Source organism: Corythoichthys intestinalis, chromosome 17, assembly GCF_030265065.1.
Source record: "Corythoichthys intestinalis isolate RoL2023-P3 chromosome 17, ASM3026506v1, whole genome shotgun sequence".
NCBI classification, from domain to species: Eukaryota; Metazoa; Chordata; class Actinopteri; order Syngnathiformes; family Syngnathidae; genus Corythoichthys; species Corythoichthys intestinalis.
In genome coordinates, this window is record NC_080411.1 from 10,972,953 (window position 1) to 10,989,137 (window position 16,185).

At 40.1% G+C, this 16,185-nt stretch overlaps 1 protein-coding gene across 7 annotated transcripts in view; it reads right to left on the minus strand.

Moving 5' to 3' along the window:
- Window positions 1–286: 286 nt before the first annotated feature.
- The window catches only part of nedd4l (NEDD4 like E3 ubiquitin protein ligase), a 109,309-nt gene continuing 93,410 nt past the window's right edge, over window positions 287–16,185 (minus strand). For all 7 annotated transcript variants that reach the window (XM_057818849.1, XM_057818847.1, XM_057818848.1 and 4 more), the window contains 10 exons: window positions 14,168–14,289; window positions 14,026–14,096; window positions 13,859–13,954; window positions 10,822–10,895; window positions 10,699–10,759; window positions 10,563–10,622; window positions 10,208–10,315; window positions 6,186–6,282; window positions 5,876–5,948; window positions 287–1,575 (listed from right to left, as the gene is read on the minus strand). In XM_057818849.1, the coding sequence (XP_057674832.1) occupies window positions 1,473–1,575; window positions 5,876–5,948; window positions 6,186–6,282; window positions 10,208–10,315; window positions 10,563–10,622; window positions 10,699–10,759; window positions 10,822–10,895; window positions 13,859–13,954; window positions 14,026–14,096; window positions 14,168–14,289 (865 nt within the window). In that variant the 3' untranslated portion in view covers window positions 287–1,472. The remainder of the gene's footprint in view (window positions 1,576–5,875; window positions 5,949–6,185; window positions 6,283–10,207; window positions 10,316–10,562; window positions 10,623–10,698; window positions 10,760–10,821; window positions 10,896–13,858; window positions 13,955–14,025; window positions 14,097–14,167; window positions 14,290–16,185) is intronic.

Genomic DNA, 16,185 nt, shown 5'->3' on the forward strand with positions numbered 1-16,185 from the left:
CCCAAGGGGTGCAAATACTTCTGCTCCTCACTGTATTGATTCTTGGTGGGAGCATATTGATAATCTTTTGGGTTACAAAGTATTGTGATACATCCCCATTTCGATGTATGTTATTTGCTAGCATAATAGCTAACATGACATTGGCTACTTGGGTTACTGATCAGGAGGTGACCTGTAAATACCCCGAAAAACCAGTTTCAGTGCCATTGACAGCACCAGACGTCCAAACCACTTAAACTGGAACATTCGTTCGTTCAACCCAACCCAAAAACAAGACAAAAACCAATGAGAGAAGTGTCACTTTTATTGGACTTAAGTTAACCACAAGGAGTTGACAGCAGTGGCATATACAGTATGTCACCCATAAGAAAATAGGCAAAGCATATACAAAAGGATATCTGACAAGGTGAGATGCAATAGAGGAAGTGAATATTCGTCTTCTTCCAAAACGTGGTTGGTTTAGCAGCTTTAACCACATGAGTTTGGCTTCTACTGCACCGATGAAGCGCTGCGTATGAAATAGAATCACATTCCAAAAAAAGTAGACGATGACACAGGTGACCTCAGTGATGTATAAAGTGCCCTTTAGGTTCCGCGGTGTTAGAAAACAAAGATTTTTTTTCTGTAAGAAACATGCTGCTAAATAATATTCAAGAGATTTTTTAAATCACAGCTTTCTCGCGCGCTCACACACACTTCATTTTTAGTGTTGATCATTAATACTTCTGTTAGATGTAATGTATACATACATTTATACGTAGTCAAAAGAACAATTTACAGCGTTATAAACAAGCCAGGACTTTTCGTATGAAGATAGTCTTGACAGAAACTAGCTGACGCGCGTCGATTTCATGCTAGGTTTCCGCGCACCGTTCGGAGTAGCCATAATTACTTTAACAATATAAAAAAAGAAACATTTGAGTCATTGAACATGTTTGCTATTCACCACCAAAACAAATGAGTCGGATGTTTATGTGTTTGCGCTTCACTTAGCGTGATTACGGAAAATTGTCAAAACGGTAAACATCAGTACAAATAGGTTATATTTCCTGAAGGAATTTAAAAAACAAAAAAACATCCCCTATATCGACTAAAAGGCTCCTGTGGCAACATAGGAGAGGGGGCGTGGCAGGCTTCCTGAAGTGTAATTGGCTAGTTTTATCGCTAAGGTAATCCGGTGATGGGAGCCATGTTAAGGCCTCGGATGCGTGGTGAAATGTTAGTAGTTAGTAGTAGTGCTTCCACAAAATTTAGTGGTGCCTGGATGTTTTTTCCATGCTCATGCCACGGGATTAAATTCTCTCCCCCGGACTGCGTTGAAAGACAGTCGATTATGGCTAACGGTCCGGCGTTTGCTAACCACATGCTACCGGTTTGGACATTTTTTTCCCTTGTATGTCAATTCCGATAAAGGTCGGGTCGGGATGCCGCTTTTTCTCCTGGAGGTCTCCTACCCCCAACTAGCCACTTTTTTAGTCGACTCCCTCAAAGCCCTGCGCGTTCTCCACGGCCATGAGAAGCTTCTCCCGCAGGTCTTCGAATGAGTCGTAGGTGGGAAGGTCCAAGCGGTTGAAACTGGCGACAGAAGTTTTGGTTAAAAACATGTAGTGTGATATAAGTAAATAGTGGATTCTGCAGAAATGGAGCACTCACTCAGACATTTTATCATGTAGAACTCAGATAAAAAGCTTGAAAAAAAATACTGAATTAGTTCAAAATTGTAACTCTTTAGCATTCAGAAACACTAAAAGAAATGAATAAAAAACATTGTGGTGGTCAGTAAATGTTACTTTTATAGAGCAAGTGCAGGGAAATATATGGAATCACTCCATTCTGAGGAAAAAAATATGGAATCATGAGAAACAAACTAGAGATGTCCCGATCTGATATTTGGATCGGATCGGACGCCGATATGGGCAAAAAAATGCGCATCGGTATCGGATCGGAACACGGAACAATTCCGATCCAGACTTCCGATCCAGTTTTTTTTAAAATCCATTTCGGGTTTTCCGGCGCACCGATTTACATAATCCATTCCAGTTTTTGCTTCGGTTTCCCTAAAATCTGGTCTGCATTTTACGGCACACCTTCAACACACTACATTTACATTACTGTCTCCCAATTTACCGAGAGACTTTATCGGTAAAAATGTCAGCTGTGTGGGATCATTTCACCTTAAAGGACGACAAAGACGAAGAGGCAGAGTGCAACATATGCAACAATAAAGTCAAGCGTAGTGGTAAAGCTGTAAGAAGTTTTAATACAACCAAAGTAATCAAGCATTTAGCGAACACAAACAATATGAGGAGTATGTTAAGAAAACCGAAGACAAAAAGAAAGGTCCTACACAACTAACACTGGCAGAAACTTTTGCTATGCGTGACAAACTGGCACTCGACAGTCCCAAAGCCCAGGGAATAACAAGGGTCATTGCCGAAGAATTCATTCTGGATGACGAGCCATTATCTCTCGTGAGTAAAGACGCACCATCCAACACTTAGAACCACGGTACAACATGCCCAGCCGCCATTACATCCTTGAGCGATTCGGCCGTGGAAGATTCGAGAACGATTCACAAACATCCAAATTCCGATTATTGAAATATGTCAAGTAAAGCGGAACTAATACACAGCGTGGTCTTCGGGAACCAATGAGAAACTGACTGTATTGCGTCCCGAAAGTAAACATCATGCTTGTCATACACCCGGGTAATGCCAATGCTCAACTCACGGCTTTAGCTCAACTCATGCCGCTGGATAAAAAACACAAGAATACCTGACTGCTGCTGACAGCCGCTACAAACTACGTCAACGTCGTTTTACTGGAGATAAGAGATATCATATGTATATAGAACTAGATGCAAAACGACAGACTCGACGGCGTTAGCAACATTGAAGTATTGAAAACTAGTTGCGTTAGTAAACAGCCGCCATCTTAAAGCAGAAGACTTCCCTAGTAGGTTGTTGTGAACCTTCCAAGCGAACCTAATTAACTTTTTATCTAAAATACTCCTAAATCAGCAAAATCTTGACTTGAATCTGTGTTCAAAACAGTTTTAAAACTTTCACATGTCGAAATTAGACAGAAGGGAAATTATGGAATAACGGGAGCAATTTTAACAGCTTTAACAGTTGATTCGCAAAATTAAATGAATTGAATGTAGTTTAAAGCTGCTGATACAGAATGGGGACTTAGTCGTTTATTTAAACCTGAGAAGCTTTTTATACAATTTTTGTAACTAATGCACGAAACATTAAAAGCATCTAATAGCTTGGGGGATTTGGGGGATTTTCCATTGAAAGGTTGTTGGTGTGTTTTGCTTTTTTAAGACAGTTTACAATATTATTTGCACGTTTTACTGACTGACTATGCCATTTCTGTTTGTTATTTATAATGTTTTGTGTTTGTCACTGAATAAACAGGTCAGTTTCTTGTTACCAACCGTTGTGTGTTATTCAAACTCACCTAATTCAGCTGGCTAGTTGTTATCAAGAGTACCAAAACATTTTTCAACATGAGTCTGACAACTAAGTAAGGAGGCTAAATAACTTTAAACTTTAACACATGCTCAGATAGGTCGGTATCGGTATCAGCCAATATCGGTATCGGATCGGAAGTGCAAAACAATATCGGTATCGGATCGGAAGTGCAAAAACCTGGATCAGGACATCCCTAAAACAAACAATGCAGATTCTTGACTCTTGACAAGGTGATGATGCTGGAACTTTTGTTTAGTACGGTTCCAGTGAGATTTACATCAAAATTCCCTCAGCCCTCAATGATATGGGGCTGCATGTCAGGCAAAGGCACTGGGGAGATGGCTGTGGTTAAATCTTCAATAGATTCACAAGTTTACATTGAAATTTCAGACAGCTTTCTTATCCCTTTAATTGAAAATATGTCATTTCCAAGATGACAATGCATCATGCCACAGAGCTAAAACTGTTAAAGCATTCATTGGAGAAAAACTCCTCCAATCCATGCAAATAGACCAGATCTCAACTCTATTGAAAATCTGTGGTGGAAATTGAAAAAAAAAAAAAAAAAAAAAAAGGTCCACAGCAAGGCTACGACCTGCAAGGATGATATGGCAACTGCAATCAAAGAGAGTTGGCACCAAATTGATGAAGAATACTCATCAAGTCCATGCCTCAGAGACTGCAAGCTGTCATAAAAACCAGAGGTGGTGCTACTAAATACTAGAGATGTGTTTTGATTGTTATCATGATTCCATATTTTTTTCCCTCAGAATGGAATGATTCCATATATATTTCCCTGCACTTGCAGGAAACATAGTAACATTGGAATTCAACCTAAATAATTTAGGATTGTATATAGAAAAATGCAAAATTTGCTTTTGTTGATTAAAATTAAGATGATTCTGTATGCTTGCATCAGGGGTCGCGTTAACCGAATATTTTCCGTCGTTGACCGGTTTTTTAAAACGGTGACGGAAAAAACTTAAGTCCGTCCGTCATTTTGACAGGTTGCAATTCACACCCCAGACCACAGGGTGGCAAGTGAGCATATTAATTAGCTATTGTCTCTCTTAATGCATGAAGTCGTTGGCTATTCTGTCAGAATATTGTAGCGTCACCGGGGTCTGGCGGTGGCACTGTGATTGACACATCAACGCGAGGTTCTTATTGGTGCACCCGGTGTGCCAGCGCGTCATCCAATTGGTGGACTAGATTGCCGCCTGTGTATAGACCCCAATCACATGACGTCACAACTCCGCCCCCCTGACTGGAGCCGCCATATTGTGTGTCAGCTCGTCGTGTTTACACATTACTGCTACGTACATGCCTCCTATTATGGCGTGTTTTTCTGCTCGTTAACATTAATAATCAAAACGGTGAAGGCGTGTGTGGCGGTTGGTTGCAGTAACAGAGAAGATAGACGGAGAGACTTGAAGTTCTACCGTATTCTGAGAGACCCGAAGAGGAGAGCGAGATGGTCTGCTGCAATTCGACAAGAAATCTGGGCACCAAACGATCACCACAGACTATATACTCTTTATAGATTGAACGCGACAATGCGTGAGTGGGTCGTGCAGCGCATGCGTTAATTATTTAACGTGATTAATGAAAAAAAATTAATTACCGCCGTTAACGCAATAAATTGGATAGCCCTACTTAAAGCCAAAACTACTCTGGATGAGTGTAAGACATTCTGTCTGTAACGTTAAATACAATTAGAAAATGATTTAAATTAAAAAAAATATATATATATTAAAAAAAGGCATGTCCGATATTTTTTTGCCGATTCTGATACTTTGAAAATGACGTGATCGACATCTTGATTGATCGGGACATCTTTAGTTACAGTACTGTATAATGATAATATTTTATATAGACGAACTTAACATTATTACATATTACAAATACCATTATTTAAAAAAAAAAAAAAAAAAAATCAGCTATAGTAAGCACTTACAATATTACTCATTACTTGAGTAGTTTTTTTCAACGAATACTTTTTTACTTGTACTTGAGTCAATTTTTGGATGACTAATTTTACTTGAGAAATATTACTTTATCCACCTTTGCTATGTATGTATGTATGTATGTATGTATGCATGCATGCATGTGTATTTTGACATGTACCCATGGATAATATTTTTACATTTTAACTCAGACACTGCCATTGACGGCAATAGAGGTCCAATCAATTTTTAACTGGGCCCAAGTTAAATTGGACAGGACCTCTCGATAGGACACATGAAAACGAATACATTTTAGAAACCTGATCCCAGCCCTCTGAAAATGACGTGATCAGGCTCGATTCAGGGTCACGCAATTGGATCGGGGACATCCCTAGTTAGTGCTATCATTTTAAATATGTTAAAAAATACTATTGTGTTACTGTAACATACCAAGTGTGGGCTCTGGGCAGCTTATCCGGCGTTCCCCACTGCTCAATAGTGAACAACTGAGGTCCGTTCGAACCTGCATGGAGAATAAGCGTGTCGGCTTAAAATAAAACTATTCAAGGCAATTACAGCTTGAGTTCAGTAAAATTCATTCATTAATTGCCATTGAAGGCGATAGACGTCATATTCATAGCACCGTGGATGGCACTGAAACGTGCATTTACAGCGTGTTTAAATGAATTGGACATCTGTCCTTTTCAATGGCAGGCAATGAACCAAGAGCGGTGTCGTTCTTAGATGTGAAATGGAGCACCATATAGCTCAGCGAAGCCATTCATTGGCACCCGTGACGTTCCTGTAACGAACTGAAGAAGTCGGATCCTCTTTTCGGCATCCATCAACAGGACAACCTGAAAGAAGACAAAGACTATGTTTAGTCATCTCTATGCTTAGTCAACATCTCCTGATCGTGCGGTCACTTCTCATTCTTCACCAAAACAAAAAGTATCGCACCCAAATGATAAAAACGGAGCAGAAACACTTGTTTGGTGCTTTAATTTCATTGTACATGTTACAAAATGACAGTAAAGACTTTGTTCTATGTTTGAATTTTTTTTTTAAATTGAGGCGTTCATATACGAAATCATACCATCTAAAAAAAAAACCAAAAAAAAAAACGAATTTAGCGTATTTTCTGGACTATAAGTCACACTTTTTTCATAGTTCAGCAGGGCTTGCGACTTGGAATTTCGCCTTGTATTGACTGAGGAGCAGACTCATCGGACATGGCTTGACAAGGCGTTCTGGTTTTGCACACATAAGGCTGTAAGTTGTTTCAGCTAATATGTGTTTGTGTATGTGTTTGTAATTAAGTTTAGAGCTACAGTTTGTGGGCTTCTGTGTGAGTGATTTGTTATGAGAATTGTAAATACGATAGCATTCGTAGCATTTAAGCTAGCAGACTTTTGTGGAACAAATTAGGGTAATTTAATCTGCTAAATTTACATATTGATCAGACTAGATGGATGTTTGAACACCAGTTGTTTTGTGTCAAGTGTTTTATTGTTAAATTGCGTGTCGTATTGAACATATGTGTGTTACAGCTAGGCATGTGCCGGTATGAGATTTTCACGGTACGATAACCGTGAGCAAAAATACCGCGGTTTCACGGTATCACGGTATTGCAATTATAGCTCCAAAATTTTGAGATGTATGGGTTAAAAAAAAAAAAAAAAAAAAGGATTTTTTTCAAAACATATTTGCAAATTGGAACATGAATATAATGTGAAAATAAATAAATTAACAAAAAATAACAAATATTATATAAAATTAAAATAAATAGAACCTAGACTATACCCACAGCCACAGCTCAAGTTGCTCAATTTTAGAGTAAGAACAAAATAATTGCTATAAAAAGTAAAAACACTTCTAAATAAAATTAAAAATATATACTGTATGATTTTTTTTTGAGGGGGGAAGCTCAAGTGAAGTTTCACCATTTTCAGCCACTGTGTCAACTCTAGTCTACATGATGCCATGCCTTTGTGTTAAAAAGAACAAATAATTCATAAGTTAATAAGTTAGTTAAAAATGTATAAGTTAGTTTTATAAATTAGTTAAAATGTAAATATTGTTGAGGAAAGGTTTCATCAAAAAAAAAAAAAAAAAAAAAAAAAGTGAGGAGTGAGACCTCCTCTCTCAATTAGCGATCTTTGACGCGTTTCTTTTTCTTCCCCCCTGCATTCAAGCTTTTCTCTCACTCAGCGGCTGTGAGACATAAAAGAAGCTGCTTTCCCAGTTTAGCCTAGGCTAACATTCGTCTTTGTAAGTTTTAGTTAGTTTGTATATTGAATTTGAAAGGAAAATGTGTGTTTTGTTTTTGGCGAACTTTTTAATGGAGCTACTGCTATCCTGTTGAACCTAATCACACGTGGAAAAATACAATTGTACAGCGTTTTAAATGTATTTATTTGTATATTTCACCACGATTTGAGAGCTCAATAAATTGAAGAAAAGTACGCCTTGTGTTCCGAGGGTTTGTTTTTGGGTTTGCTGGCTGTTTAGCAGAATAGCGTCACTGACACTCACGGCAACAAACGGGAAGGGTGAGCGCTGCCGCACCAAGCCACTTCGGCTGCATTTTGGCACATGAAAAATAGCGAATACCGTACTAAGGTATGACGGAAAATTTTAGTGGTTTTGAAACCGCAACGTTTTCACACCACGGTAAACCGTGAAACCGGTAACCGGCACATGTCTAGTTACAGCTTTAGAAATTGTCAAAAGTGAAGGACGTAAAAAGCTTCAAAAAACAATTGCCTTTTTTTCTGTCTGTCAAGCTGAACAAATTTACGTTTAGTGACGACTAAACATGTCATACTAATAAAATGAAGTAAAAAATAACATACTGTGAGGTAAAATAAGGTACTGTTCACGCAAATTAAAAAAAAAAAAAAAACGACTGAAGACAAAATGGCTGACATGACAGCATGGTAAAGTCGAAATCACATAAGTCGGGTATGTTGTAACCAGTGTTGTCAGTAACGCGTTAGTTAGTACCGCGTTACTGTAATCTGATTACTTTTTTCAGTAACGAGTAATCTAACGCGTTCATTATTCTACTCCAGTAATCTGATTAAAGTTAGTTTCCTTAGTGTCTCTGCGTTACTATTTTTTCATTGCCTCATAACGTATGTAAAATGAAGATTATTGTAGTCATGTACGAAGAGCATTTTGAATAGAAAATGCTAAAATAAAAGGTTCCCGGTACGTGTTTCCATGACAACCTCTTAGCTATTTCCTGTTTTGGTGTCGCGTCACGTGTTGTGGGACTGAGGCGGGTGGACATTCGCGCCATGTGTAGAGACGTTGCTCGAGAATGTTGATCTGTGGATATCCACGAATGAAGGTGAGTATTTTTCCTTCATTCTGGAGGGTATCAGCAAAAGGTTGGACCCCCTACATGCGCGGCCGTTTCGTAGCTTTGCCGTAGCAACGACGGGCAGTCATCGCTCCAAGTTGGCAAGCTTTGTTTACATTATATGCGTGCTGCACATTTATGCCGTGAGATGATGTGTTCGTTTGGCATCAGTGGGATGTGTTGTAAGTCCGACTGAGTGTAAAGTACTTAGTTGCCGCCACGTTTTGTGGCCAAATTGACCGCGTGTGTGTTGAGAGAAGTACTTCCGGGTAGTTAATGTGCACGGCTGCACGCGCATCCGCGGTCGCCACCACCTTTGTGTTTATTGCACTGTACAATCCACTTGTGTGTTGTTGATTATTGTGCCGTCAGTTTGCATTGTTTTACATTGGCACTGATATGCTGTTAACCATAACCCGAAATTCAGAAGTTTTGACATTAGGCTTAATCTTAGCGGGGTTTAATTGGTCGGTGGAGTTGATTTCAACAAATTCCAAGCAATTTGTCAGATATTTGTTAGTTTCAGGGCTCCGGAGTGGCTAAGATAGTGCGAGATTCTGATATTCCCCTTTAAATTCAATCAGCGGAAAGTCTATTACATGTGATGACATTTTTCTGTTGTCATTCTAATGTTTAGGCGGCAAAGGGAGAAAAATGGGTAAAAAGTAACTAATAGATTACTTTTAAAGTAACTTTGTTACTTTGATAATGAAGTAATCAGTAAAGTAACTAGATTACTTTTTTGAGGTGTAATCAGTAATCAGTAATTAAATTACTTTTTCAAGTAATCTGTGACAACACTGCATACTAATGAAATGAAGTAAAAAATAACATACTGTGAGGTAAAATAAGGTACTGTTCACGCAACTTAAAAAAAACACACAAAAAAAACGACTGAAGACAAAATGGCGGACATGACGGCATGGTAAAGTCGAAATCACGTAAGTCGGGTACGTTGTAACCTAGGAACTACCTGGATTTGGCAAAATGCAAATGTTACTTGGAATTATTTTTTGTGTTAATACGGAACAGTCATGTTTTTAGAAACGGGTTACAGTGCAAAAAAATGGTTCTAGAGTACTATTGCTCATATGTGTTTGAAATCCTAAAATCAAATCAAATAAAAGACAAAACACTAAATCAAAACCTAAACAGATGATAATAAAACAGATTAACGATGATCGCCTCAACTCATGGTGATGTTTTTACTCTTTGGATTTTCTGTGTGCGTGTTTAAAACAAATTCACTCAGATAAGCGTTGACTTTCATCAGCGCAAACAAAACTGTACTTCCAAACGGACTTTGAGCTTTAAAGGTGGTGCCAGAATAGCCATCACGCTTTGAAAACAAAAAAATTGATAAATTAAAAAGCAACCCGATAGGATGTGCTGTGCTACACGAGCTAACGACTGACCTTCCAGAACCACTGGATGACCGGGTGGTTGGGACAGTAGCCATTCTTGTAAACAGTGTGCTGCCGCCAGTCATTGACGTCAACGTCACCCAGGCCGCACATGAGCAGCTGGACAAACACAGCAAGAAGACAGTCATTTGAAAGCATTGCGTTTAAAATGCTATAACTCATTGGCGGTGATAAGACGTCCATTTCACTTGAACTAGGAGGCTTCATTCGCTGCCAGCCCTCCGAGTTCAAATGGATTGGACTTGTGACAAACTATTCAAATCCTCAGCAGAAGGATGAAAATAGCCACGCGATTGGACGTCTATCATCGTCAACTGCACTGAAAGGATTCAAATTCTGCACATACCTCCAGTTCATTTTCGTCAAAGATCTTGATCAGATCTATTTGGATTAGTTCGGTGAAGCCCTGAAAAAGGAGAAAACATCAGGTTTATCAGGTTATACTGCCTCTCGGTGGCAACTTGGTAGTAGTGCGGTTATACCTCCAGGAAGGCGTTCATCTGCTTCTGCACCCGATTGACAAATCGCCACTGGATAACCAAACTGGTGAGAGACACGTGTCAGTGCCTGAATGACTGTATTGTTTAAGCAATTCAATTTCTTACTCGATGTATTCCTTCTTGTTGTCGTTGGTGACCACCAAGTCTGAGCCGCTTGGTTTGAGGTCCACTTGGTATGTCTGTGAAAAAAAACAATAAGAATTTAACCTGTGAGAAGAACGGTATGGAGAAAGAAATATACATCTTTAAAGGGAACCTCGGACTTAAAGACTCGTAGGCTCTAACAAGCCACAATTGTTCTCTTTTACCAAAATATGTTATGAGAAACACATATTTTTGCCATTGACTTAATAATCCATAATATTTAGGACATGTTTAGGTAATGTTTAGGACATTACATGGCACCCACCTACGGAGGGTGCCATGTTTTGCACAGGGGTGATGATGCAGTTGGGCTGGACAGGGAGAATGGCTGTGCTACCTAGCAAGCAAAGCTAGTATGACGACTGCCATGAGTTTGTCACATTCTGATGCTGGTCAGATTGTTTTGTTACAGAGCTGTGGGATGAGTTCCCAATGTCATACCTGCATCCAATTCTAGTTCATCAGCAGTGTCCTTAAAACGATCCTAGGCGGCTTGCAGAGATATTGACTTGCTGCAATTTTAAGTATCCCTTCATTGCTAGTAGCATTATTGCCTTGTTTTTTTCGTTTGTCTGCCTCTCACCGCGGCTTTCCCTGAGGTTTTTTTTTTTTATTGATCCAGACCTACCGTCACGGTCCTTTTTGTGCAGGAAGGGAAGTGTCATTTATCCGATTAATCAATTAGTCAATTATTTATTAGTCTGATTAATTGTGATAAAAATAACCATTAGTTGACCCCCTAACAAATTGGGTATCTTGTTGATTTTGAGGCATTTCGGGGCCACACCCTGCTGATTTTGAGGCATTCCCAGGTCACTTCGTATAGCTATTGGGTCACTTCCTGTTGATTTTGTGGCATTTCAGTGTCACCTCCTTCCTTTTGTGTCTCTTAAGTGTCCTGAATTTTTGACAAACAATAAATGATGTGATTTGGACAAAAATGGCTGAGTTTTGGGTTTTTCAGGGTCATTTCCTGTTGATTATGGGGCATTTCTGGGTCACCTTCTGCACACTTTTGGTCACTTTCTGTTGATTTGGGGGCATTTAGGCTTTGTGTTGATATCGGATAACTTGGGTTGGAAAGCAATTGGACTGAATGGAAGTTTTTGTGCTATTGAAATACATGGCCAATAGGGCCACTGTAAATCACTGGGAAATTTTTTGCCATTAGCATTGAATGGGTACGTTTTTGGCTAATTTTGGCCGACCCCAGTGATGTTTTTGGCAGCCCTTTTAATTTTCCTCATAGTCCAAGTCAAGTCTTTTGGACGAAAATACTTATTAGTCTTAGTCATATTTTAGTCGTTTCAAAGTGTTTTCATCTGGCTTTGTTGAGGAAAACTCAGACTAATTTTGTCTAGTTTTAGTCGCCATTTACTCAAAATGTTCTCGTCTCTAAAATGCAAACGTTTTTGTCAAAAAATAAAGGTTTACATTTACTTCCAATAATTTCCAATTAATATTGACAGACTAGCACATATTGTAGCATTACAAGTACAACGGCAACTTCCTGGTGATAATACACTCTAAGCAGCAAAACAGTACATTACGTTCAATTAATTATACACACCTGGACGCCACGTACTGTGTGTAAAAAAAAAGTTGCCTTTAAGGTTAGGAGAATGCTCGCCTTTAGGACTAGCACAATGCTAACGCGAACGCAATGCTAACGCTACAAGTTACATTTAGTGTGGAATGATCACTCAGCACAGACATTTAAAGGCTAAAGCAACACTGCATATTCCCTCTTGCTGAGATAAGAAAACAAATCTTACTGTGTGTTGAAAAACAAACAAGCCTGGAGAGGTGGGGCGGGGGTTCACACAACCAGACACTGTATAGTACCTTTTCTCGTAGGCACGTCTAACTGTTTGCGTTACTCTAACACACTTAATATAATCAATCAGGGAATAGTATCGTTTCTCGTATTTACTGTTTGACTGTTTGTATTACGCTACACACCCAATATAAAATAAATAGCACTTATAACGTAGTTTAAGGAAAACAAGCAGAATACAGGGCAGAAGAGATAAACAACGCCTTCATATCACGGAAGCACAGCGTGTGCGTCATGCAACTGACGCACCAACTCTTGCAATCAGTCCAGAACAAATGAAGGGACGCCCTGTCCCGACACAAGGAAAACCAACACCCGATATCCAACTGATAACACGACTGACAAGACTCCAAGAGCCCTTTTGACACTGAGGTGGCAAAATCCATAACCCTCGTTGCCCGTACAACAGTAAATCCTCGCCTGAGTGTTTCTGTTTCGCCTTGCCGTTTTGATCGCTGTTGACCCGAATAAATTGTCAACTTGTTCTCGGTGAGCCTTCTTTATACCTTTTAAAATGGAGTCAGTACAAAGGGTTAAGACTAAGGTGAACGCGCGGAGTTCGCCCTTCTGGCCGGTTTGCCGGAGTCCCGCCGGTCCGGTGGTTTGGCTAGAAGGTCAGATTCTTTCACCACACACAACGTGACGGAAACTGGCGCGTTTTAATATCGTTCTCATCTCGTCAGATAAAAACTAGCATTTGTTTAGTTATTTCTTAGTCTCCAAAGACACGTTTTTAGCTTGTTATCGTCTCATCATTGTCATTAAAAAAAGTTCGTCGACTAAGTATTTTCGTTATAGTCATTGTTGACGAAAACAACACTGGCCGAACCGTATGTTTTTAGCAAAAACTCGAGAGCGTTCGTGCCCCCTGGCATCCTGATTTTTTTTAAATGCATAAATCATGTGATTTGGAGACAAATTTTAGGACAAGTAGTGTTAAAAATAGGGGATAAAAAAATAAGTTTTGGCCGAACGGTCTTTTTTGGGGTGCCAAATGAAAGAGCACGAGAAATGCAATGCAAAGCTATCATCGATGTTATTCTATTTTTAACTATTATTCTACTTCGCTTTAATCTTATTCTTCTCACTTGTTAAAATAATGACCCCAAAATTATGTCCACGTATGTGTGGTTAAATCTCAGCCATATCAGTTTTGCAGACCTGTCCGAAGTTGTCCTCATCGATGCAAAACCGCAAGTCCAGTTCCGTGGGATCGTTCTCCAGGATCCACTTTAGAGAGTTGTAATATTCACTGTCCTATAGGGAAAACGCACATTTAAAACTGATTCACCATCAGACGAAAAGCTCTGAGGATTACATTAGCTCACCACAGACTCCATGTCCTTCAGGGAGATCTGTTTACCCAGCATCATCTTGTAGAATGGCCGAATGAAAAAGCCTGTAGGGGGCACAAGTCAGCTGCGTGAGAATCTCAGCAACTGATGTGAACTGACAAGTCTAGCCGCTCACCGTCCAGTAGCTTCCCGTGAAAAACAGCCATTCCCGCTACCCGTCCGATGAACTTGAAATATGACAGGTGGTCCTCGTTGCACAAACCCGAGTTGGGGTTGATCTGAAGGGTGTAGTTGTCGCTGCAAATAAAGCACACAGCCATCAATAAACTTTGTAGTTTCCAAGGAAAATGGCTGGATTTATGATGAATGGTTAATTAATAATATAAGTAATAAATAGAAAAACAAGCTCTTTTCGTCCTTTTGCTATTAAGTGAAATGAGTTTATCACTAGTAGACGTCTAATCCGTTTGAACTGGGAGGGTGGCGATTGAACGATAGGTTATTCGCTGCCATCCCTCCCACTTCAAACGAATTGGACGTCTATGGCTGTCAATGGCAGCCATTGAGTTAAAGCAACACCAGGTAACCATTCAGTTTTGGTCAATTTTAGCGACGCTGGTGGACAAAAGAGGTAAGAGTTTTGCCGTGAGGAAGACTGCCTTTCCCATGAGGACCAGTGCAAACCCGCACAGTGTCGTAAAATCATCAGTCAATCAAAAATCAATCTCCTGGTTGCACGCAGAGGGATTAAACAACATTTCTGTTTGCGGCAGCTGTGTGAAGGATGAATAAATCAGGTAATGAATCCAGTTGTGGCTAAACAATTGCATATGACGGTTAGCGACCGTGTGGCTAACCCCCCCAACCCCACCAGAACTCGTCAGCGTTGACGAGTTCGGTTGGGGGAGGGGGGAGTTAACTAATGTTGCTTTAACATACACTATTCTAGTGGAAGGTTTTTGTTAGGAACCTGTTGGTTCCTTTTTTTTCTCCCCAAACAGTGGCATGTTTTTAAAAAGACACAGTGGGGCAAATAAGTATTTATCAACCACTAATTGTGCAAGTTCTCCCAGAGAGACAGAATGTGTGTGTGTGTGTGGGGGGGGGGGGGGGGGGGCGGGGGGGCAAAAAATCACATTGTTTGATTTTTAAAGAATTTATTTGCAAATCATGGTGGAAAATAAGTATTTGGTCAATACCAAAAGTTCATCTCAATACTTTGTTAGGTACTCTTTGTTGGCAATAACGGAGGGCAAACGTTTTCTGTAACTCTTCACAAGCTTCTCACACACTGTTGCTGGTATTTTGGCCCATTCCTCCATGCAGATCTCCTCTAGAGCAGTGATGTTTTGGGGCTGTCGTTGGGCAACACGGTCTTTCAACTTCGTCCACAGATTTTCTACGGGGTTGAGATCTGCAGACTTGCTAGGCCAGTCCAGGACCTTGAAATGCTTCTTACGAAGCCACTCCTTTGTTGCCCTGGCTGTGTGTTTGGGATCATTGTCATGCTGAAAGACCCAGCCACGTCTCATCTTCAATGCCTTTGCTGATGGAAGGAGATTTTCACTCAAAATCTCTCGATACATCGCCCTATTCATTCTTTCCTTTACACAGATCAGTCGTCCTGGTCCCTTTGCAGAAAAATAGCCCCAAAGCATGATGTTTCCACCCCCATGCTTCACAGTGGGTATGGTGTTCTTCGGATGCAATTCAGTATTCTTTCTCCTCCAAACACGAGATCCTGTGTTTCTACCAAAAAGTTCTATTTTGGTTTCATCTGACCATAATACATTCTCTTTGTCTCTTCTGGATCATCCAAATGCTCTCTAGCAAACCGCAGATGGGGCTGGATGTGTACTGGCTTCAGCAGGGGGACACGTCTGGCAGTGAAGGATTTGAGGCCCTGGCGGCGCATTGTGTTACTGACAGTAGTCTTTGTTGCTGTGGTCCCAGCTCTTTGTAGGTCATTCACTAGGTCCCCCCGTGTGGTTCTGGGATTTGTGCTCACCGTTTTTGTTATCATTTTGATGCCACGGAGTGAGGTCTTGCATGGAGCCCCAGATCGAGGGGAGATTATCAGTGGTCTTGTATGTCTTTCATTTTCTAATAATTACTCCCACAGTTGATTTCTTTACACCAAGCGTTTTACCTATTGCAGATTCAGTCTTCCCAGCCTGGTGCAGGTCTACAATT